Below are 25,571 nucleotides of genomic sequence, written 5' to 3' on the forward strand. Positions count from 1 at the left end.
CGGCGGTTCGAATCTCCACGACGGGGTGAGCTCCCGTTGCTCAGTCCCTGCTCCTGCCAACCTGGCAGTTTGAAAGCACGTCAAAGTGCAAGTAGATAAATAGGTACCACTCTGGCGGGAAGGTAAACGGCATTTCCGTGTGCTGCTCTGGTTCGCCAGAAGCGACTTAGTCATGCTGGCCACATGACCCAGAAGCTGTCTGTGGACAAACGCCAGCTGCTCCTGCCCACCTAGCAGTTTGAAAGCACGTCAAAGTGCAAGTAGATAAATAGGTACCACTCCGGTGGAAAGGTAAACGGCGTTTCCGTGCGCTGCTCTGGTTCGCCAGAAGCGGCTTAGTCATGCTGGCCACATGACCCAGAAGCTGTCTGTGGACAGCTCTCTTGGCCTATAGAGCGAGATGAGCGCCGCAACCCCAGAGTCGTCCGCGACTGGACCTAACCATCAGGGGGGTCCTTTACCCCTTACTAAATTGTTTTTATTCCGCAATCTGGCTTAGCATTTTGCTTCTGTGCAGTGTGTGGCCCTCGCTTCAGCTGCAAACTGATGCACGCTGGGAGTAAGATCCATTGAGCACATTTGCTTCTGAGGAAATGCGCCTAGCATTTCTCTTGTTCCCATTGGCTAGCCATTGCGTCCAATCCTGTTAGAATTTCAGGGTGAAGGATATTGCAGGATACAGTCAACATCTCCAGTCAGATATCAAAGGGAGGTTTCTTGCCAATGTAGTTAGGACTTTGGCATGATTTCTCATTGGGCAAAGAGTACCTAATTGCCTAATTTGAATTAAAAAAAAAATTCCAGTAAGACTCATAATCTATCAGTAGCGGGAAGGCACATTCCAATAGCGATAAAGAATTATAAACTGGGGAAATGGCTCAAAAGTTCAACCAGGATGAAGGAAGTCCAACACTGTGGCACTCTGAGAGGTGCTATCCAGTATAAAATCATACCTATTATGCAAGTTCAATGGACCCAACAGTAGAAAATAATCAGTGGAGAAATGATCTGTAAGGAAAGGGGGGGGGGACTATTTAAAAGAACTTTACCCTCAAAAAACAGAGGCATTCTCTTTAGGCTCCCAGGGGCCAGGAAAGTATACAGTGTTACCTCAGGTTACATATGCTTCAGGTTACAGACTCCGCTAACCCAGAAACAGTCCCTCAGGTTAAGAACTTTGCTTCAGGATGAGAACAAAAATTGTGCTCTGGCGGCGTGGCAGCAGCAGGAGGCCCCATTAGCTAAAGTGGTGCTTCAGTTTATAAAGAGGAATGGAAAATATTTGTGGAGTATCTGGAAAATAAGAAAGTTTTGAGAATTTAAATTCTAGATTAAAATTGGTTACTTGATTGAAAAGGGGATTGTAACAAAAACACTGGGGCCTAATTTGAATAGTAGAGTGCCTGGTATCTGGTGGGCAGACCAAAAGCACTCCTCAGGAGAGCTTTGAGATTCAGGTGAGCGTCAGATGCCTTGTCAATCCCAGCAGGTATATGACAGGAAGACCTGGCCTGCCCAGGCCGTGGGCTGCCCGAAGATCAAACCTATAAATTCTGAAGGAAATCAGCCCTGAGTGCTCACTGGAAGGACAGATCCTGAAGCTGAGGCCCCAATACTTTGGCCACCTCATGAAAAGAGAAGACTCCCTGGAAAAGACCCTGATCTTGGGAAAGATGGAGGGCACAAGGAGAAGGGGACAACAGAGGACGAGATGGTTGGACAGTGTTATTGAACCTGCCAGCATGAGTTTGACCAAACTGCAGGAGGCAGTGGAAGACAGAAGTGCCTGGCATGCTCTGGTCCATGGGGTCACCAAGAGTCGGACACGACTAAACGACTAAACAACAACAACAACCACATATACTAAGTCAGACCATTAGTCCATTTTGCCCGGCATTGTCTGCAGTGACTGACAGAAGCTCTCCAGGATTTCAGACAGGGATTTCTCCTAGCTCTACCTAGAGATGCCGGAAACTGAACCCAGGACCTTCTGCTGGCAAGGCACATGCTCTGTCACTGAGCTATGACACGACCCCTAAGTAGCAGCTGGGGACAAAACAGCAAGGGCTAGCCTATGGGTTAATTTCCCAGGGCATCCTGAATGGACTGTTGATTTGATGCCCCAACATTTGCGATCAAAGCAGAATTGTGGGGTGACATGCCTGGATGCGGCCATGTGCTTGCGCCCTCAAGGCTGGCCTGGCCTAGGGAAACGGCAGGTTGCTTGGATCATGCCACATAGGATGGGCCTATGGGTAGAGATCCGGGAAGTGGATTCCATGCTTATCTCCTGGTTGCAATGGGCAGTGTCCTAGATATTGCTCATATGCTATTCATAGCCCAGGACTGTGTCTCGAGCTGCGTCACGAATGATACACTGCTTGATGATAATTGCCCAACGAAAGAGGAACAGGGTGAGGCCCATTCCTCAGTGTGTCGAGAGCGGTGTCCTTTGTGTTGTGGCAAAACGCCTGTGCCGCAGCCAATTAATGTCTCCAAGTATTTCGGCTTCCAGTTGAGTAAATAATAGCTCTTATGGGAAGTGAGACTTTGGAACCAAGTTTATTCCCATTCCTTAGCCTTGGGTGTGAGTTTCACAGCAGTCCCATCATTTTCCAATTGTTTTTGTCTCCTGTCCTCCTTTACTGACATTTGCACCCATCCCTTTGCTGAACCACACGCCAGTACTTCTAATGCGTTGCTTTCGCTGAAGCCTGGAGAGCGAGACTCTCCTGGCTTCAGCAGAGAGGGAGAGCTGCGCAGTGCCCCTTCAGCGAAGCGGGAAGAGAAATGGAAGGGCCCCCATTTCTCCTGCCGCTTCGCTGAAGGGGCGCTGAGCAAAGAGGGGGAGAATGTTTTTTTCTTGTTCTCCCTCTAAAACAAGGTGCTTCCTATGGTTGGGTGTGTCCTATAGAGCGAAAAATACGGTAACGAACAGAAGAGGCTAATCTCTCTCTCTCTCTCTCTCTCTCTCTCTCTCTCTCTCTCTCTCTTTCTCTCTCTCTCTCTCTCTCTCACACACACTTATTTATTTATTTATTTATTTATTTCTGTTTTGCAATTTAAAATACTCATTTTACATCCTTGAAATATCAATGACTTCCATTCTTCTCTTTGCATACTTCATTTTACTACTCCTACTCCTACTACTCCTATTCCTAATTTATTATTTATACCCCGCCCATCTGTCTGGGTTTCCCCAGCTACTCTGGGAGGCTCCAACAGAATATTAAAATACAATAGTCCGTCAAACATTAAAAGCTTCCCTAAACAGGGCTGCCTTCAGATGTCTTCTAAAAGTCTGGTAGTTGTTTTTCTCTTTGACATCTGCTGGGAGGGCGTTCCACAGGGCGGATGCCACTACCGAAAAGGCCCTCTGCCTGGTTCCCTGTAACTTGGCTTCTCGCAGCGAGGGAACTGCCAGAAGGCCCTCGGAGCTGGACCTCATAAACCATATAATAAATCCCTGCATATTATACAAAAACTATAGCATTCAGTGTTCCATTATTGCATCCATCAAAACTTGTTTACACTGTTGAATTTGTCTTAATGCTGCCAGCGTTGTCAGCTGTACACAATTATTTCCCATATATTCAATAAATGTTTTCCAATCTTCTCTAAACGTATGTTTTTCTTGTACTCTTATTCTATGTGTTAAGTCTGCAAGCTGCGCATATTCTGTCAACTTGAGTTGCCATTCTTCTTTCGTTGGGATCTCGCTCGTTTTCCATTTTTGCACTAACAAAACACGGGCCGCTTAGTAGCATACATAAATAACCTTTTTTGACACCTGGGAATGTCAGTCTGAATTATACCCAACAGAAAGGACTTTGGGGTTTTTTGGACAGTACTTTTAAACATTTTCTTCAATTCATTATGGATCATTTCCCAATACTCCTTTACCCAGGCTATTTTCCATCCTTTGTTCACTTGATTGGCTTACGTGTACCAAAAGAGCTGGAACGAGATATTTTCAAAACAGCAAATCCTCACCTGAACTAGTGGCTTTTCCCAAGCAACATTCTCACAGATGACTTTGAGCAAGATGTCTAACTTGCTCGAACCATCCTAGCTGCTCCAGGCACTATCATTCTAAATCTTGCCCCAAGCATAGCTGCTGTCTGTGCATTAGCTAAATCAGGGATAGGGAACCTGTCCAGAATTTGTTGGACTACAATTCCCATTATTCCTGTCCATTGGCCATAACGAAGGCTAGGGCTGATGGGAGTTGTAGTCACTGGTACAAAATTATATTCCGGCATTCTGGAGCTTGATTCCTGGGTTTGAAAAATATGTGTTGCCTCCTGTGGCTAGAGATTCCTGGTTCAGCGGACAGGAAAGTCGGCTTCCAGGTGGAAAAATCAAAATTAGAAACTGAATTGTTAGAGCCTAGTACTAAGAATTTGTCAAGAATGTATAACTTGCTGTTGAAATGGAACACACAAGATGAAATGGTTAAATCTGCAATGATTAAATGGGTGCAAGACATAGGTCATGACATTATGTTTGCTGACTGGGAAAAGTTATGGACCACCGGGATGAAATTCACGGCATGTAATGCCTTGAGAGAAAATATTATGAAAATGATTTATAGGTGGTACATGACCCCAGTCAAACTTGCAAAAATCTATCATTTGCCCGAGAATAAATGTTGGAAGTGTAAAGAAACAGAAGGAACATTCTTTCACTTTTGGTGGACGTGCCCAAGGATTAAGGCTTTTTGGGAACTGATCTATAATGAACTGAAAAAGGTACTTAAGTACACTTTCCCTAAGAAACCAGAGGCCTTTCTCCTGGGCATAGTCGGCCAATTGGTGTTAAAGAAGGATAGAACTTTTTTTATGTATGCTACAACAGCAGCAAGAATACTTATCGCAAAGTACTGGAAGACACAAGACCTACCCACCGTGGAAGAGTGGCAGACGAAAGTGATTGACTATATGGGATTGGCAGAGATGACGAGCAGAATCCGAGACCAGGGAAGAGCAACGGCGGAAGAAGATTGGACAAAATTTAAAGACTATTTAAAGAAATACTCAAAAATTAGTGAATGCTAGATTGATGTTGAATGAAAAAAATAGGGGTTAACAGCGATAATGGTTAAGTTAAAGAAAATGAGTGTTATTATAATTAAGTTGAAAGTAAGGGAGGGATTTGTTAATTAATTAATTCGACACGAGAATGCAGAAAGGGGAGGTATGAGGAAGTCGGGAGAGTAAGGAATATGAAATTAAGAGTTTGAAATTATACATGTTGTATGTTTTTCTATTGTCATGTTTTGTGTGTTAAAAAGCTATGGAAAATTTAATAAAAATTATTTATAAAAAAAAAAGAGATTCCTGGTTCAGCGAAGGGGGAATCATGGGGAAGAAGATTTAGAGCAGCCCTCCTTTCTGTTAAGGTAGGGCCTAGGAAGAGGGTCCTATTGGGCAGCTCTAAAGGTAGCGGGTGTGACGTTACCATATATGAGAGAGTGCTGGAGGGGAAATAGTTAAATAGGATGCACAGACAGGACCCAGGGGGTGGAGTCAGTGGGTCTATAAAACTAGTTCTGAGAGGAGTTCTGGAGTTAGTTCATTGGGAGTTGTGGGTGGGTAGTGGGTTGGCTTTTGAGTGGGTTGGCTGCTTGGGAAAGGCAGTTGGTAATAGAGAGACAGTTAGGGCAGTTGGTCCGTGAGTGTGGTAGCAGAGATAGAGAGAGGAACATAAGACTAAGAAAGTAAAGAGGAACACTGTTTGGAATGCTGTAATAGTTTTGTTTTGAGTCTGAAATAAAATACACTCTTCTTTATGAATTGAAAAGCTGACTGAGACTGAAGTGATTTTACCAGGGAGGACCTGGTTGGTGGCAGCGGATTAGTGCTGTACGGGTCAATAGTCCGTGAGACGACCGGGGGCTCTGTACGAACGCCACAGCAGGAAATCTCTCATTTCAGTTCTCCTTGTCTAGTTGTTCTGTTGCAGGTGGTTCCTGGCTGAAGAGACAGCCACAACCTCACTTATTTCCTTCAGTCCTCATTAGTCTGCCACAAGCACACTGTCAGGTGGGCACAGTGCATTGCTCTGCCTTGATGGAATCACAGTGCTTGAAATATACTCGGATTTCATGCTCTTTATTCAGTTCATTGTGGTGAGGAGGAATGGAAGTTCTCCCAAAATGTCTGCTTTATATACATTATTTACACAATGGGCCCCACGTGATTGGCTAATTCCGGGATTCTCCTGTAGGCCAATCAGGTTGCGGATTCCCTTCCACCTGGAGCTGGATTGGGTGGCTCCTGTGGACCAATCAGACTGCTGCATTCTGGATCCTATTATTCTAGGACCAATCAGACTGCTGCATTCTGAATCCTATTGTTCAGGTCAGGACTGGATAGTTAGATTGCCTAGGCAAAGACTAGACACTGACTTTCAAGGCCACGTTGTGAGAAACAATGGGAACAGAGGAAAAATGCTCAGTTGGAGTCTGGGAAAATGTCCACTGAAGATCCACACGTGCCGCACTTACTCTGTAGAGTATATTAGGAAGGACAGCTCCATGTGATACACTCAGCCAAGCACTTAACTGAGAAAAGAACACAAAAGAACGGACAGCCAAAAGAAGGGTCTTCTCTTCAATAAATCGATCGCCACTTTGTCGTGGAACTGGCTCCAAAATCCACTTTTCTAGTAACAATGCATCAGCGGCATAGCGTGGATTGTCAGCACCCGGGGCAAGGCAAGTAATTTGTGCCCCCTAACCCGGGGCAAGGCAAGTAATTTGCGCCCCTAACCCCTAACCTGCCGCCGCTGCCAGCTTCTTCTTGCTGCTGCCTGGGCTGGGGTATTTACGGTAAGGTAGCCACGGCGGCGGCGGCGGGTCCGTGTCAGGTGATCTGAGGCGAGTTGCTGCTGGCGCTGCCGCCCAAGCGACGGCGCTTGCCCGGAGGAGGAGGAGGGCACAGAGGCGAGGAAAATGCAACATGGCCCAGCAGCTGCAGCGGCGGCGGCGGCGGCAGGGGGGCTGTGAGGAGGGGCTGCCTGGCGCGCCCTCTGCGGCCCTAACGCGCGGGGACTGCGGCGAGTGCTGAGAGCCGCTGCCTGCCGGATGCCTTCAGCCCGGACGCGTGCACAGCTCGTCAGTTCCGCGAGACATGGGGCTCTGCTACAGCCTGCGCCCGAGGCTCTTCGGCGACTCCGGAGGCGGCGAGCATGCCCCCCTCCCCAGATGTTGCGCCTATTGCGGCCGGCCCCCCTGCACCCCCCATGCTAGGTCACTGCAATGCATCTTGCTTGATTGCAGGACCCTTTAAGTGGAAGAATAATACTCCAACCTCACATACTTATTTGCAAACAAATGCAAAGGGTGCTCTGGCTTGATGCAAGGTGCTGTGATTACATGACCAGTAAACCATCACCCCACCTTCTCTATCACTTTTGAGCCTGTGAAAAGCAGGACCATCAGCGCTATGAGAATGACACAGGAGACCCCTACGGAAAGCAGGTAGCTGTGGGCTGCCCTGTTTGAAAGTCTTGACGACAAAACCACAACCTTTGAGAACTCTGAACCAGATTGAGCAGGGAAAAACAACCTATAAATGTATTTTGGGGGCACCAGAGGGTGCTGTTGCTTTCAACAGTTCCATCTATTTCCATGTTGTTTGTTACCCATAGAAGCAGGAAAAGTATTAGATCAAGGGCGCTTTCTAGTGTATTTCTGCCCATGTAATAAACACACTGAACACACTAAACAGTGTCATCTGCTAGAGCGACAGAGTGACAGTCCTTGTGTCAAAGAGCCAGCCAGCAGTTCAAAGCTGGGGTTAACTCTCTACAGTCGTACCTCGGCTCCCGAACACCTTGGGAGTCAAACGTTCCGGCTCCCAAACGATCGAAAACTGGGAGTGTTCTGGTTTTCAAACGTACTTTTGGAAGCCGTACGTCTGATGGGGCTTCCACGGTTTCCGATTGGCTGCACTTTGGTTTCTGAATGTTTTGGAAGTCAAACAGATTTCTGGAATGGATTCCATTCGACTTCTGAGGTACGACTGTACAGTCATACCTCAGGTTGAAGTTGCTTTGGGTTGAGCGTTTTCGAGTTGCGCTCCGTGGCGACCCGGAAGTAATGGAACGCGTTACTTCCAGGTTTCGCCGCTCGCACATGCGCAGGCGCTCGAAATGAGATGTGAGGAACAGTAGAAAGACATTCAGGCTAATAACTCATGATGTATACAGTACATGGAGTGTTGTAAGTTAAAATATTCAGCATTAAAGGATAAACATACAACAGTGGGGGTGGAATGGGAAGTCAATGGATAAATTAAATGTAATGTTGATGGTAAAGTATGTAAATTTCGGAAAACTAAATAAACGTTAGATAGAAAGAAAGAAAGAAAGAAAGAAAGAAAGAAAGAAAGAAAGAAAGAAAGAAGTCTACTGTATAAAGATAAATTTAAGGAGGTTTTAATGTTTGATGTTTTATTTTTTTTTATTAGTATTACTAATAATATTTTGTTGGGAGTGGCTCAGAGTGGTTGGGGAAGCTCAGCCAGATGGGCGGGGTATAAATAATAAATTATTATTATTATTACATTATTATTATAAATTTCAAAATTATTACTCCACCCACTTTTGTACCCGGCCCTGCTCCCCACTGGGCTGTGGCCCTCAAAACACTACCCAGAATAGAATGTGACCTTCAGACTGAGAAGGATTCTGCACCCATATGGTCGGAAATTGATATATATTTCCTTAAACTGATGCGGGCTTGTCGACTTGTATGAGCACGATATTTCGTGGCTGGGGAGATTCCCCTTGCCTGACAGTTGGTGTGTTTCTTCCAACATTCACAGTCGCCTATTGCAAAGCTCCCACGGCACTCCTAACGAAGGACAGACATCCCTACCAAATGACCGCGTGTAATTTTAGAGAAATGTCTCCCCTCCTTTCAGTTCCTATGGTGCTCCACCTTTCATTGTCACATTCTGTCAGCGCTTACTCAATTCCCTCCAAGGCTCAGTGCACATCATGCATCTCCCCCTCTCCCCTGCCAAAAAAAGAGAGGGGAAAAATAATTGTGTGGTCTGTAGTTTAGCCTGTTAACAGAGAAATCCGAGGGCTCCCTTGGACAAAAACAAAGACACCAACCAGGATAACTTGGAGCAAAACAGCAGCCTGTAGGCTTGGTCTTTATGGGATACTGTCGCGACTCCCACCCGCAACAAGATGAAGCAAAATGGAAGCCCAGGACAAAAGAATACCCCAACTTTTATTAGTTACTAATCCCCCAAACTACACCCCTAAGACTACATCACAAAAAGGAGGGGTTGAGGGAGGAGTTGTGGAGGTAACCCGAGTATCTTGTCACCTGGCTGGTTCCCCATGAGTACTTTCCAGGTGACAAAGGGGAGTTTGCAGTTTCCTGCCCCCAGAGGGAAGAGCTGATCATTGTCCTTTGTTCCAGTCCGTGCTGAATCCACTCCTATATGCAAGTTCTTTGTGACCTTGATGGTCTTCTGTCTAGGACCATCAGGGTTGGCATAGGAACTGGGCAGGGCCTCCTGTGTATGTGCTGGTATGCTCAAGGGATTATGGTTCCCCTATATCAAACCTTCCCCATTTTGTTGTCCTTCCTTCATGGAGTAAAATAAAAGTGGAACGGTGCAGATCCGATGTATGGTTGATTTTCTATGAATTTATAACAGAAGCGTAGCATATGTAGTGTGTGAGTGTGTCAAGTTTGTACAAACTGAATGATTGGGGGAGAGTTTCCTGTGACAAGCTCTCACAGGACTACAATTCCCATCACCTTTAACAAGCTACAGTTCCCAGGAAGGATGCTTTAAATGTATGGTGTTTCTGTTTGCACTTTCAGGGGGCTATTGGGAGGGAGATGAATCATCACCGTCTCCTCTCCTCTCTCTCCACGGTGGTGGTTTGTTTTCTTTTTCTCGCACGGCTGATAGTGCAATTTCCCTCGGCATCCATACTGTTGGGGCGGGCAGGGAAACAAGCTGATATGATTCCATGCCCCAGTGAGGAAGGAAGGAAGGAAGGAAAACACCACCCGTCCGCTGGAAGACAAAGGGTGCAGAGAGTCTGGAAAGGCAGCTTCAATGTGTGCGTTCCTCCCTCCTATTAGGCACACACTGAGAGGAGCATATGAACATGGAGGCCCTGAGTGGAAACATTTGCAATATGCCTAGTGGTGATGAAGGGAGAAAACTTCCTGGTTTACTTTGTCAACTTTGTGTGTGTGTGTGTATAGATAGACAGATGGACACAAAGAGAGACAGACAGACAGATGATAAATAGAGTCCACAACATACACATATTTAATGTGTACATTCAGTTGTACACACTTGACAAAAAATAAAATAAAATAAAAAGAAGGTGGGCATCATGGGGGAAAAAGACTTCAGCCATCCCACCTGCCGTTGAATCCAATGTGTTGTGACGATATGCGGTTTTGTGGATTGACGTCTGCATGAAATAAGAGTATGTCACAAAACCACTACAGTGGTACCTCGGGTTAAGTACTTAATTCATTCTGGAGGTCCATTCTTAACCTGAAACTGTTCTTAACCTGAAGCACCAATTTAGCTAATGGGGCCTCCCGCTGCTGCCGCGCCACTGGAGCACAATTTCTGTTCTTATCCTGAAGCAAAGTTCCTAACCCGAGGTACTATTTTTGGGTTAGTGGAGTCTGTAACCTGAAGCGTATGTAACCTGAAGCGTATGTAACCCGAGGTACCACTGTACAACTGAAATAACTGAGGAGAGATAAAGGAAAGTGCACAGTCGTAAATGGAATTTAGGAACCACAATGGGGTGATTGGAAGTCATGTTGGAGTTAGTTATGTATGAATCTAAATCTTCTTTTTTTGTAATGTGGATCGATTTCGGATTGTTTTCGTTGACTTGTTTTGTTTTTAAAATCAATAAAGTATAAAAAAGACTGTATGTGATTTTGGCTTTAGGCGCGGAAAGGCAAATTTATGGGAGCGCGACTGGTTTGGTCGCACTCAGCATAGAGCCTTGCGGCTGCCGTAGTATTCCTGCAACGGTGTCGATCTAATAAGTAAGGGAGGGATAAGGAGGACCCTGAACCCATATCTTGTATGTAAATACACAGCTTTATTGGTTTATGGGGTCAATAGAAACTTCATGCACTTCAAGAACAGCAGAAAGGGGAGGATGCTGTATGGAGCTTTGCTACGTAAAAGGAGGAGGCCTAACTTGGTCTGCTTGCATCTATTGTATAATCTTTTAACTGTCATGGTTTATCACAGAATTGTAGAGTTGGGACCCCAAGGGTCATCTAGGCCAACCCCCTGAAATGCAGAATCACAGCTAAAGAATTCCCAGCAGATGACCAGAGAAAACCATCTGGAAACCAATTCTGTCAAGCACCTAGGACATTCTCACTGAAGATTTTCAGCAGTAGGCACTACAATTCCCAGAAGCTAAGACAGTTAGGCCCCATTAAAAATCCTGAAGCTTATCTATTAGGGTTGGTGGGCAAAGACATACCACATATGGAAGGAAAAAAAAATCTTTTTATATGCAACAACAGCTGCCAGGGTAGTGATTGCTACTAAATGGAAATCTCAGGACATACCAACAAAGGAAGAGTGGATTTGTAAATTAAGTGAGTATATAGAATGGGCAAAATTAACATCAATTATAAGATATCAATCGAATCAGAAGTTAAGAATGGAGTGGAAGTATTTCGAAGATTATATGTCAAAATAGTGTTCTAAAAATGACGTGTTAATAGGCTTAGAATAAAAAATGTAAGCAATAACAAAAGAAAGAAAGAAAGAAAGAAAGAAAGGAGGAAAAATCAGAATTTAACAAAAATAATTTATTACAGAATGCAAGGGGAAAAGGTAGAAAGAAATATAAAGAAGTCAAATTGCTGTGGGGGGAAGAAGAGGGTGGGTGGGTGGTGTATAATTATGCAGCTGTTGTAATTTAGATATTATATTTTATGTGAGGGAATCATTGGGGATTTTGGTTATTATGTATATATGTTAAGTTTCAACAAAGATCTGGGGAAAAAAGAGCTGCTTATGTTAGCTGCAGATGTGCAGCGGGCGTTTGCTTCAGTGACGAAAGGTTCAGGGGTTTTCCCTTCTGTGCCTCCTCCCGTTAGTAACAACTCGTAAAATGCCCCAATACTTTCCCTCTTCAAAGTCTCCAGATTCAGCCTGGGTGTGGTGTCAGAGTAGAAGGGCCCGATCCCATGGGAAGCAAGGGAGGAGGATTGTGACGGCGTTGCAAGCCGCTGGACCACGGGGACCCCGGCTACTCGAAGGCCGGGGACTCAGAATTTCATTTCGCCATCCTTGCTCTTCAGAACAACCAGGGTTACCAAGAAAGGGATGAGGCAGATTGGGGTGATGATCAGAGGCAGCAAAATGTCATCCGGGGGGTCCTGCAGGGTGTTGCGCACGCTGCAGTTGAGGAAGTACATCCTGTGGCCATACGTGATATAGTTGTGAGCCAAGGTGTTGGGGTAACCGTACTTCAGGCGTTCTGCCCATTTTTCCAGGCACTCCCGCAATTCATTGTATGGCCTGTGGAGTTGATCAACAGAGGGAGGAATTCAGGTGTTGGAGCATTAGATACAGTAGAAACTGGGGGAAGCTGGCTCTTAACCCTCAGGAAAAAACCTTGCACTATAACCTTTAGGGTGGTGCTGTGGGTTAAACCACAGAGCCTAGGACTTGCCGATCAGAAGGTTGGCGGTTCGAATCCCCATGACAGGGTGAGCTCCCGTTGCTCGGTCCCTGCTCCTGCCAACCTAGCAGTTCAAAAGCACGTCAAAGTGCAAGTAGATAAATAGGTACCGCTCCGGCGGGAAGGTAAACGGCGTTTCCGTGCGCTGTTCTGGTTTGCCAGAAGTGGCTTAGTCATGCTGGTCACATGACCCGGAAGCTGTACGTCGGCTCCCTTGGCCAATAAAGTGAGATGAGCGCTGCAACCCCAGAGTCGGCCACAACTGGACCTAATGGTCAGGGGTCCCTTTACCTTTACAACCTTTCTAAGTGGCGATTAAAATGTCTGCCTTCACAGGTGGAAGGGCCCTGTGTGAAAGGCGGGGAAATGGAGACCTTACAGGTGAGGAGAAGAAGGATCCCAGGTGAGAGCTAGGAGGGCTCACCTGTTTCTGCATGGGATAAAAGTTAAGATGCCGCAGTGAGAGAGGACTGGTGTGGTTTTCTTTCTCTTTTCTCCTTCCTTTAGTTCCCTTTCTATTATTTCTTGTAGATTAGTTTGTTTTTCTCTTATTGTGTCGTGAAAATCTCAATAAAAGTATACCTGAAGGTACGTCTCCACCCCCATCGTTCTGCCCGGACACTGAGGTCCAGCGCCGAGGGCCTTTTGGAGGTTCCCTCACTGCGAGAAGCCAAGTTACAGGGAACCAGGCAGAGGGCCTTCTCGGTAGTGGCGCCCGCCCTGTCGAACGCCCTCCCACCAGATGTCAAAGAGAAAAACAATTACCAGACTTTTAGAAGATATCTGAAGGCAGCCCCGTTTAAGGAAGTTTTTAATGTTTGGTGTTGTTGCTTTTTTATTACTGTTACTGGTGTTCTGTTGGGAGCCACCCAGAGTGGCTAGGGAAATACAGCCAGAGGGGTGGGGTATAAATAATAATAATAATAATAATAATAATAATAATAATAATAATAGATGTTAAAAACTTCTTAGTAAAATGTCTGCCCACATTTCTCACCAGCTTCTCTGCTGTAGAAACATTGCGCATTGCAGAAGAATTTTGAGCCATGTTCTGCATTTGGGGTGGTCATGTGTCTGACTTTACAGGGGTCAGTCATCTATTAGAAGGGCTGCCCTCTTTTTGAATGAGTTCTCTTGCTGAAGAGCTGTCATGTGGCCAGCATGACTAAACTGCTTTTGGCGCAACGGGACACCATGACGGAAACCAGAGCGCACGGAAATGCTGTTTACCTTCCCGCCAAAGCGGTACCTATTTATCTACTTGCACTGGCATGCTTTCGAACTGCTAGGTTGGCAGGAGCTGGGGCAGAGCAATGGGAGCTCACCCGGCTGCAGGGATTTGAACCGCCAACCTTCTGATCAGCAAGCCCAAGAGGCTCAGTAGTTTAGACTACAGTCTAAATAGCATCCCTATTTTTTGTTTATTATTATTATTATTATTATTATTATTATTATTATTATTATTATTACTGTTCAGATAATCAGCATGTAACATTTGATTTTGGCCTTAGGACTGTTATCGATACATCTCAAAATTTCTTTATGAATGGTGGCAGAGTCAACATCTGAACGTCGTAAGTTCAGAATTTCATATTCCTTATTTGCCCCCCGCAAAAAACTGGCACAACCTTTGTTTACCACACGTGATGCCTCTCAACCACCCCTTACCCAGTGGAAAAGCTCAGTCCTTCATTACCTTCTAATGACCATCCACTCACACCAGTGCTCCTCTGTGATGTTGGCCATCTGCTTCTCAAAGTCTCTCCAGCAATCTGCCACGAGGATACTGTAAACTAGAGGGGGAGAAGCAAAGCATAATGAGTAATGCCCTTTGTGTGTGTGACGCAGCATGGTCAGGGTAGCGGTGGAGGAAGCAGGGGTTTGACTGGCTTGTGTGATACTGAAACCCAACAGTGGAAAGGAGGAATTGTGAAGAAATCTGCACATGGGCCAACGAGTGAGAATATAACCAACATTCTGCCTTCTGAGGTACATGCCACAGGCAAGGAGGACGCCCCCATCTCAGATCTGGCCTCAAAAAAAACAGGCAGTCATTTGTTTATCTATCAAATCAAATAATGGTAAAGGTAAAGGTAAAGGGACCCCTGACCATTAGGTCCAGTCATGACGGACTCTGGGGTTGTGGCGCTCATCTCGCTTTATTGGCCGAGGGAGCCGGTGTACAGCTTCTGGGTCATGTGGCCAGCATGACTAAGCCGCTTCTGGCAAACCAGAGCAGCGCACGGAAATACCGTTTACCTTCCCGCCGGAGCGGTACCTATTTATCTACTTGCACTTTGATGTGCTTTCGAACTGCTAGGTTGGCAGGAGCAGGGACCGAGCAATGGGAGCTCACCCCGTCACAGGGATTCGAACCGCCGACCTTCTGATTGGCAAGTCCTAGGCTCTGTGGTTTAACCCACAGCGCCACCCGCATCCTCATCAAATCAAATAGCACAGCAATTATTCAGGACAGCACTGAGTCAACGTTTTCACTTGTCTCTTCTCAAAGTGGCTCGCAATGGCAGGTATATGGAAACAGTTATGGCTGCAGGGTTTCCCAAAGCGAATCGCAGGTTCTGGGGTGCCAACTTGAATAAAATATTTGGGGGGGCAGATAAGCCACACCCCGCATAATAAGTCACAAGATGCACCACGCACACACCATTTGAATGGTAATGCCCACTGACTTGGGGTCCCCCAGCCCCCTCAAATATTTTATGGGGGGGCAAAGGGACCTATGCACAGGTTCGTTCAATGGGAACCACTGGGGAAAAAGGTAAGGTTCCAATTTTTTTACTGCAGCCTGGAACAGTTGTTTCAGGTTGGAGTAGTTCTGGGGAATGTAGGGGCCCTGAGAAAGAGTGGATCACGGCTGGCCCAAGACATTTTGGCACCTGAGGTGAACCGCAAAATGCCACCTCCCTCTCTGCCATGGAATCAGAGGTGAGTGAACATATGCATTAGCAGCAAAGGGGGAATAAAGACCTACATTGGGGTGTGCTGACCCTGTGAATCCTGCCGCCTGAGGCGGTTGCCTCATCTTGTCTCATGTGTGGGCCGGCCCTGTTTTGGTGCACCAAACAATGTTTTCTGCTTTGAGATGTAAACGGCCAGGTTTGTACTCCTGGGATACTTTTGGATTGGTGCTGAAAGCAGAGGTGACCTCAGGAGCAAATTTTCAAACTTAGGCCAGAAGTGGGGGACCTGTGGCCTTCCAGATGTTGATGGATGCCAGTTCCTACAAGCCCCAGTTTCCCACAAGCCTCTTCAACTGGAGGGGTGGAGATCATAGATGTCAACGTTTCCCCCTTTTTAAGGGAAATTCCCTTATTCCAAATAGGGTTCCTCGCAAGAAAAGGGAAAAGTTGACAGCTATGGTGGAGATGGTCACCCACCATAACCTCAGGAAAGGCCTCTCTCAGACAAGAGGGCTAAAGGAGCCATGTTCTGAGCCAAAGCGTCCTCATAACAAAGGGCATGTCACGGTGTGTCTAGAGGGAAGAAAAGGCAGTCTGCACATACTCAGAGGCATCAGAATTTCTGGGTTTTGCTATCATCTCACCATCGTCCAAGCTCAGCTTCATTTCGGGGCCCAGAAATGTAGCGTTTGGTCTTCCTTCGAGAGAGACGCTGGCATTGCCAGGAGCTTCTGTGGTGCCATTATGAGCATCAAGCCTGATGGCCACTGCAGGTGAGAAAGAGAGAGCAGAAGGAATGCAAGAAGAGTGGGAACAAGTGGATATTTTGGAACAGTCCCTCTGGGACATAGCTGTCAACCGTCCCTTATTTGGCGGGAAAGTCCCTTATCCCAGTGCCATGTCCCACTGCTGTCCCTTATTGATGATGTCCCTTAAATTTCCCGGGTTTCTAAGGAAGCAGCTCCTCTCCCTCCCTGCCTGCCGGCCAGGGAGGAGGGAGGAGGGAGGCTCCAACTGTGTTGCTTGGCTGCGTTGCTCACCCAATAAGGAGTCTAAGAACGACTGGGGGGTGGAGCTTGCATGCCTTGTGCCGATCAAATAGCTGCATTGCCTGGGGACTCGCCTTTGCTCAGCGCTTCCCAGCGGAGAGGTGACGGTGGTTTTCCTTGCTGCATCCCCTTTGCCGGGTTGCTGTGCTGTGGGAACCACTGCTTGAGGCTTCGTTTGGCTGCTGGCTGGGTTTTCTGCCTTTGGCTTGGAGGGGCTCAGAAGTTGAACATACCTGTGCTCTGAAAATCCCTTATTTTGGCTGCTGATCCCTTATTTTCGAGGCTGCTGGTCCCTTATTTTCAAATCTGTAAGTTGACAGCTATGCTCTGGAACCGTTGAGGGAACGGAACTGGGTTCAGGACAAACATGTCTGGTATTCCAGCAAGCAGGCTAGCCATTCGGAGCACAGCACTGGCAAGGTGGGAAAGAGTTAAGCACTCCTTCCTGCCTTCTAAATGTCCATTTCCTGAAGCTCTCCCCCCCACCCCAATGAACATGTACTTAGCCAATGCTTTGTAGCCTGCTAGAACAGGAAGGTTTCCTCCTTCACTTACTTCCTCAGGAGTTTAAGAAACTGCTACAGCCAGGGACAGGGCATTGTGTACAAAAATCAATGTGAACTGTGGCGACTCTGCAAATGAGTTGTGTTTACACTGGGCCATGTCTACCACTCTGAGATTTTTGAAATATCAATATAGAGTTGTGAGTTTGTTTGTTTTTTGCAGGGGGTGGGTGTTAGGCTATATTTCTGAGTCCTTCCTGGATCCGGCAAGAAAGACTCTTTATTTTTATATTATTATTTTTTTGACAAAGTAATAATCATAAATAAATAAGAATAAAAATGCGCACCCCACCACCGAGGCCATTCCATTGTAACTATCCAAACTCCCAAAATTTTGACACCTCTTGCGATGGTTTGACCCCTTTCCATTTTAACAGTACAGATTCTACAAACATCTCCTTGAAATCATTTCTCCTGCATATTCCCCATCTTACCTTAATGGCACGTGTTAATTTGTCATTGATAGCTATCTCCCACACCTCTTTATACCATTCTTCCATTTTATATTCTGCTTGCCCCTTCCACTTCCTAGCTATCATAATTCGTGCAGCTGTCAATAAATTTGTGAGAAAGTCCTTCTTTCTCGAACCTTCCACCCCGTTGTAAATTGTTAATAATACAACCTCTGGACAAGAGAGGCTCTTCTTACAGTCGTTGGTTCAAACCCCACGTTGGGCAAAATATTCCTGCATTGCAGGCAGTTGGACATAGATCAGGGATGTCCAACACGTCGATTGCAATCTACTGGTAGAGCCCAGCAAGGTTTTGGTAGATCGCGGTCGATCTCTGGCTCCCTTTCCTTTGTGTTGCTAAAACTGACTCCTGCCCTGCCCCCTGGCTTTGCCCTCCATTGTTGTTTGATCTAGGGAAGGGAAGATAAAGCTGTGCTGCTGTTTTCATCCACAGCAATCTTTTTGTGAGTGATTTTACCCCTGTGTCCCTTGCCTTTAACACCCCCTAAAAAAGCGCAACAACCTTGAGCTGCCCCCTCCCAAAAGGGGCTTTTCTCCTCCCTAAAAACAAACTCAACAACTTTGAGCTGAACCCCCGAAAAACAGGGGTAGATCACTGCTGAAAGTAGATTGCAGGCTCCTGGGAGGAGGATGTAGGATAATATGAGATTGGTGATAGATGGCATAAAATATTTAGACGTGAACCCAGGGGAAGCGGCAGCCTTCGTCTTAATTGATGCCAAAAAGGCTTTTGAAAATGTCTCATGGAGATTTCTGGGAGTTGGCCACCCCTGACATAGATGATCCTCGTGGCCCCTTCCAACTCTACAATTCTATAATTACTTTTGATTCCATTGTTGAAGTTGCCATGCCAGCTTCTTGGTAATGTCCCTAAGTCATTGGTATAAGAAAGGAAACTGCTCTGTGCCAGAGGGCAAATGGGTGGGCCCCCTCTTTCACCCGGCTGGTAGTGAGAAGAATAAAGGCCAGATCAGGGATGGAAGCAGGCTTCTGGCAGAAGCCAGAAAGTGAGAGCCAGGCCTGATTTCTGCTTGAATCCAAGGATGTGGCTAAGGGGGAAGCAAGACCCTCTGGGGTGTTCATGCTGTGAGCCTCTTCATCATAGGCTCAGGTTGTATAGATGTGCAAATAAACCATATATCAGAAAGACACTGCAGTCTCCGCTGTCCCTCATTCCAAGGAATCTGAGACCTGGGTAAGTGCTTCGAACCCCTGGGGTCTTGCACCTATTGGGCTGATATGCAACAATATAAATGCTTTTAAATAAATGAATTTATAGCTGCCACATTTGAGACTGTAGCTGTGTACACACAATATCTTTATTGGACATTCAAAGCACCTTTTTTGCCCCTTGAGGAATTCTGGGTCCTGTAGTTTGTTCAGGGGTTTCTGGGAATTGCAGCTCAGGGATTACAGTGCCCAGAATTCTTTGAGGGAAAGACTGTGGTTTGAATGCCCTTTAAAGGCATAGTACGTACACAGCCTGGGACGACATTTTCTTGACCGGGTTCTGTTTGAGCTGTGAGCGTACTTGCGTTTCCTTGTGGCTTATAGCTGGAATCACTTTCTTGTGCCATTCCGGGCAGATTTGCTCAATAGTCACTTTTTCTGCAATGCACCTGTTTCTGTACTCCTCCTGCTCTTTGCTTGTGGCACGCTGTAGTTTAGATCATGTGAGTTGATCTCTGAGAGGAATCGGGTGGGCGGCCATACCCGGCAACAAAAGGGATCTGGCCCCTTCAGCGCTGTAATTCTAGGAATGTTCAGTGCCCACCTGAAACTGAACTGGCTTGCAGCAGACAGGCGAAACCCCTGACAGGAATGCCCCCATGAAGGCACTTGAAGGAAGCCTGCATGGTGTAGTGGTTAGAGCTGTTGATTAAGGATTGGGAAGATCCAGGTCTCTACTCAATCATAATACGCACTGGGTGATACTGGGCCGCTCACAATGTTTCAGTCTAATCTACCTCACGGGGTTGTTATCAGTTGGGCTGGGTGATAATCTGGTTTTCAACATCGCGATAGATCACCAGCTAAACTTCATGATACCGTGGTACCTCTGGTTAAGTACTTAATTCGTTCCGGAGGTCTGTTCTGAACCTGAAACCGTTCTTAACCTAAGGTACCACTTTAGCTAATGGGGCCTCCCACCACCAGCGCGCGATTTTTGTTCTCATCCTGAGGTAAAGTTCTTAACCTGACGTACTACTTCCGGGTTTGTGGAGTCTCTAACCCAAAGTGTTCGTAACCTGAGGGGTTTGTAACCTGAGGTACCACTGTATACAGTCATACCTCATGTTACGTTTGCTTCAGGTTGCGTGCTTTCAGGTTGTGTCCCATGGTGACCTGGAAGTACCGGAAAGCATTACTTCCGGGTTTCGCCACTCGCGCATGCGCAGATGCGCAAAATGACATCACGCGCATGCGCAGAAGTGGTGAATCACGACCTGCGCATGCGCAGACGTGGGTTGCATTCATTTCAGGTTGTGAATGGGCCTCCAGAACGGATCCCGTTCGCAACCAGAGGTACCACTGTACTGATATATTACAATGTCTGAAATAAGGGTGGAGCTATGTAGAGGCATTGGCTGGCTTCGCGGTTTCCCCCGCATTGTGACATTTGCATGGTGCGTGCACACACACATACACACACACAAAATCATGATTCACAATATATTGCCAGGCCAAAAATTATGAAGCCAATATCATGATATGGACTTGAAACCGATTTGGGGCGATATATCAATATATCCCCCAGTCCTAGTTATCAATATATTGGGACGCGGGTGGCGCTGTGGGTAAAACCTCAGTGCCTAGGACTTGCCGATCGTCAGGTCGGTGGTTTGAATCCCCGTGGCGGGGTGCACTCCATTGCGCCCCGTTGCTCGGTCCCAACCTAGCAGTTCGAAAGCACCCCCGGGTGCAAGTAGATAAATAGGGACTAAGTAGATAAATAGGATTAAGACTTTCTGGGAGATGATCTATAATGAAATGAAAAAGGTATTTAAATATACCTTTCTGAAGAAACCAGAGGCCTTTCTCCTGGGCATGGTCGGCCAATTGGTGCCAAAGAAGGACAGAACATTTTTCATGTATGCAACAACAGCAGCAAGATTACTCATCGCAAAGTATTGGAAGACACAAGATTTACCCACCCGGGAAGAATGGCAGATGAAGTTGATGGACTATATGGAACTGGCGGAAATGACTGGCAGAATCCGAGACCAGGGAGAAGAGTCGGTGGAAGAAGACTGGAAAAAGTTTAAAGATTATCTACGGAAATATTGTAAAATTAATGAATGTTAGAAAAAAGGTGGAATGAAGCTATATGGCTTTGGCAGAAATGTTAGAAGGAACTAGGTATAGGTAGATTGTTAATGCATTAAAAGGGAAAAAACTAGGTTACAATATGTTAAAATTAACTTTAAGATAGAAAATAGATGAAGATGGAAAGGACTTGCTGAAATAGTTAATTGAAGTGGAATACAAAAAGGGAGGCGTTGAGGAAGTCAATGAAATAAGTGTATGAAAGTGAAGATTTGAAAATATTGGAAGTGTTTTTAGTTGTTTTTGTTTTGTTTTGTTGGTTTGATGTTTTATGTAGTGTTTTTGTTTTTGTTTCTGTCTTTGTATGTTCAATTTTTCTTTTTTCTTTTTGTAATTTTCAAAATCTTAATAAATATTATATATATATACTGTGTGTGTGTGTGTGTGTGTGTGTGTGTGTGTGTATATATATATATATGAGATAAATAATGACTGCTCACTAGCGGGAAGGTAAACGGCGTTTCCGTGTGCTGCGCTGGTGCTGGCTCGCCAGAGCAGCTTTGTCACGCTGGCCACGTGACCCGGAAGTGTCTTCGGACAGCGCTGGCCCCCGGCCTCTTAAGCGAGATGGGCGCGCAACCCCAGAGTCGGTCACGACTGGCCCGCACGGGCAGGGGTACCTTTACCTTTACTTTACCTTATCAATATATCCCCCAGTCCTAGTTATGAGGCTGAGATGCAGGGAGAGATGACAACCATGCACATTGCCTTCAGCTTCTTGGAGGAAAGGCAAGATATAAGTGTAAGAAATAATAAATCCGTAGAGGTGAGATAGCCCTGCAAAAACAGTTCACCACAGGAGTGCTGTTTCCCTAGAGAAGTCACTGTAAGCCTCAACTTGGAAAACGGAGGAAGTCGCCCAAATATTTAATAACACAGAAAGAAATTGCCTCTTGCCTCAGAGAAGACCAGAGGGGCAAATTCTCCCAAAGCTCCTGTACCTGAAAGTGGCTGGGCTGAGTATTTGGGGAGTCAGAAATGCCAGCAAAGCTGGAGTGAGAGGGGAATAAAATGACAGTGGGGGTTATGTAGACCCAGTGCTTTTTTTTCTTCTTAAAAAAAAAATGTTTAGGGGTACTCTCATTTTCCTACTCATATTGAAATACTGCCCCTCAATGAGGCCAAACTTAGATTTACAAAATGTTTAGGGGTATGTGTACCCCTGCGTCTCCCCCAGAAAAAAAGCGCTGCCTAGATCTCTGGGACATAATATTACTTTTGACTAGCCCTACTGAGACTGCGATGAACCTGGCCAGAAAAAGCACTGGAAGACAGTGTGAAAGCAGGACAAATCATGCCTGAGAAACAAGGATGAGTCTGTGTCTACACAGAGAGTCCAGAAGCTACCTCAGAGCCGGGACAAGAGCTAAGAAATCGAATTCAGACAAAAAGCAGGATCTGAGACAAAGACTCTGAGAACTCTAGCTGACCTGCGGAGACTCTCAGAAGGGATACCCATCTCCCTGCGGCGGACAACCTGTTGAGGGTGGAGATTATCTCTGTTCTCCACAGCTCTGAGAACGCAAGCCCCTCTCGGCTGCTGAGCAGAAGCTTTCTGCTTCCCACCCGACGGCCACCCTGAAGCGCTACTCACCTGTAAAGACCACCAGGAGCAGCAGCAAGGGCAGACACCGGCCATCCATCTTGGTACACCCTGCCACTCTCAGCAGAGCTGCCTGTTTCCTCCTGACCAGCTTGAGATTTGAATCGGAATAACAGGAAGCGCCTCCTTTCCTCTGACAGGGCTGGTGGTTGAGAGTGCAGCCGACATGTGAAAAATGAGATCCAGGAGCAAGCCTGGCTCCCAGGGGCTTTGCTTCAGTGAGGCTCCCACACCCATTCGGAGGCACCGGGACCCCTGTAACCTCGGGGCAGCCACCTCGGGTCACCCTGCCTGGCAGCAGAGGAACGTTCTCCTCCGCAGCCCTTCCAACTTTTACAAGGCCCAGCCGGCCTTTGGATTGGCAATTTCCTAGTCGTTTCTGTCTGCTGGGTTGTGAAATCAAAGAGGCAGCTTGAAATGGGTAGCCAGGGCAGAGGGAAGAGAAGGGAACGCCTCTGAAAGCAAGACACTGGCTCTCTCTGTGTGTGTCTCCCGCGTGCAAAATCAGACAGGGGACAAGCAGCCCCGGGGGCAACTCTGCACATCTGTGCAACTCATCTGACTCACGCTTGGACGAGGGTTTGAAAGACGACAGGAACAAACGTAATGCACAAAGTTGCTGCAAAGTATAGCGACAGGGAAGATTATGGAAAAGGGAAAAGGGATACTGCAAGTTTATTTTTTTTATTAAATGCTTTATTGGTTTTAAAAACAAAACAAATGCAAAACAATACACAACAATCAACAAAAGGCCATCCAATATCAACACTTGTTACAAAAAGGAGAAATGATTGAGTTCACACATCACGAATTCTAACATAACTTCCAATCCCCCCATTGTGATTTCTAAATTACATAACAACTGCGCACTAAACTTTATCTATCCTAGGTTGTTCGATTGTGTTAATTTTGTAAAGTTAGCTTATTTCGTGCAGAAATCAATCCAGGCCTGCCAAAGAATTTAGATCATTACAATGTTCTTTTAAATATTCTCTGTAAATGTCCCACACTCTATTAAACATTTGATCTGTGTGGTCTCGGAATCTGGCTGTCAATCTTGCTAGCTCTGCATATTCTAACATTTTATTCTGCCAGTCTAATTTTGAGGGAGTAGAATCTCCTTTCCATTCCTTAGCAATTAAAATCCTTGCTGCTGCTATTGTGTATATTTAAATTTTCCTTATCCTTTTTGGAATTTCATTGGTCATTATACCAAGTAGGAAGGCTCCAGGCTTCTTAGGGAAAGAACACTTAAACATTTTTTAAAGTTCGTTATATATTGTTTCCCAAAAATCCCTGATTTTTTTGCAGTTCCGCCACACGTGGCTCATATTGCCGTCTCCAACAGATGTTTTATAGATGTATATATTTTGGCCAGTTTTATAGGTGTTAAATACCACGTGGTCTGGTCTGGAGTGTCTGGAGGCGGTTGGAGGATGGATGGCGGCTAACAGATTGAAGTTGAAACAAAATAAAAAAATTCCTTCCAGTAGCACCTTAAAGACCAACTGAGTTAGTTCTAGGTATGAGCTTTCGTGTGCATGCACACTTCTTCAGATACACATGCACACGAAAGCTCATACCTAGAACTAACTCAGTTGGTCTTTAAGGTGCTACTGGAAGGAATTTTTTTATTTTGTTTTGACCATGGCAGACCAACACGGCTACCTATCTGTAGATTGAAGTTGAATCCTGACAAGACAGTAGTACTGTTTTTGGGGGACAGGAGGCGGGCCGGTGTGGAGGACTCCCTGGTCCTGAATGGGGTAACTGTGCCCCTGAAGGACCAGGTGCGCAGCCTGGGAGTCATTTTGGACTCACAGCTGTCCATGGAGGCGCAGGTCAATTCTGTGTCCAGGCACCCTGTGGAACGCCCTCCCACCAGATATCAAAGAGAACAACAACTACCAGACTTTTAGAAGACATCTGAAGGCAGCCCTGTTTAGGGAAGCTTTTAATGTTTGATGTATTACAGTATTTTAATATTTTGTTGGAAGCTGCCCAGAGTGGCTAGGGAAGCCCAGCCAGATGGGTGGGGTATAAATAATAAATTATTATTATTATTATCTGTAGAATATTTTCATGAAATTCTCTTTCAAATCGTAGCATGCAGTGAATTTCTTGTCCTCCCTCCACAGCCTTTCCCATGATTTCATTTGGGGGGGGGGACATCCAAATGGGATACTGCATGTTTAAATGCAGCTAGCCATGTCTTGGGGGGGGGGGGGAAAGGGCTGCTCTTCCCAGAAAATCAGGAGGTTTTCTTGTATAAGTACACAAGACTTGTATCTCAATCCGTCAGCAAAGGATTTGGGGTATAATACAGTGGTGCCTCGCAAGACGAAATGAATTCGTTCTGCGAGTTGTTTCGTCTTGCGATTTTTTCGTCTTGCGGAGCGCGGATTCCCTGGGTATTAACGGTTGTAAGAAAAAGGAAACAAACTCGCAAGACATTTTCGTCTTGCAAAGCAAGCCCATAGGGAAAATCGTCTTGCGAAGCAACTAAAAAATCGAAAAACCCTTTCGTCTTGCGCGTTTTTCGTCTTACGAGGCATACGTCTTGCAAGGTACCACTGTATTTAGATTGCAGATTGGGAAAGGTTATGGAAAACAGATTTGAGATTCATGGCACATTTTATGCTGAAAGAAAATTATATGAAAATGATGTACCGGTGATATTTGACTCCCTCTCTTTGTTCACTCAGCCCAGGGGTGGAAGGTTAAGGGACACCTCATGGATGTGCAGGGAGTGGTCATCCGCTGTGGAAAGAAAAATACAGACTGCATTAAAGGAAGTCCTTTGCCGCTCACACTGTGTCTCTGCTTTCTTTGTGCCAATATTGCCCTTATGACAACCTCGTTGGACTGGTCATGTTGTTCGGATGTCCAATTATCGTCTTCCAAAGCAACTA

At 45.9% G+C, this 25,571-nt stretch overlaps 1 protein-coding gene across 1 annotated transcript; it reads right to left on the minus strand.

Annotated features, from left to right (window-relative positions):
• Positions 1-11,095: 11,095 nt before the first annotated feature.
• RAMP2 (receptor activity modifying protein 2) lies at positions 11,096-23,071 on the minus strand. The gene is made up of 4 exons (XM_081838309.1): positions 22,651-23,071; positions 16,289-16,411; positions 14,420-14,516; positions 11,096-12,560 (listed from the first exon to the last, which is right to left on the minus strand). Exons 1-4 carry the CDS (start codon positions 22,697-22,699, stop codon positions 12,308-12,310), a joined length of 522 nt encoding a protein of 173 aa, XP_081694435.1. The 5' UTR covers positions 22,700-23,071; the 3' UTR covers positions 11,096-12,307.
• Positions 23,072-25,571: the final 2,500 nt, after the last annotated feature.

Source organism: Podarcis erhardii (genome assembly GCF_964252035.2).
Source record: "Podarcis erhardii genome assembly, chromosome: 13".
Taxonomy (NCBI): domain Eukaryota; kingdom Metazoa; phylum Chordata; class Lepidosauria; order Squamata; family Lacertidae; genus Podarcis; species Podarcis erhardii.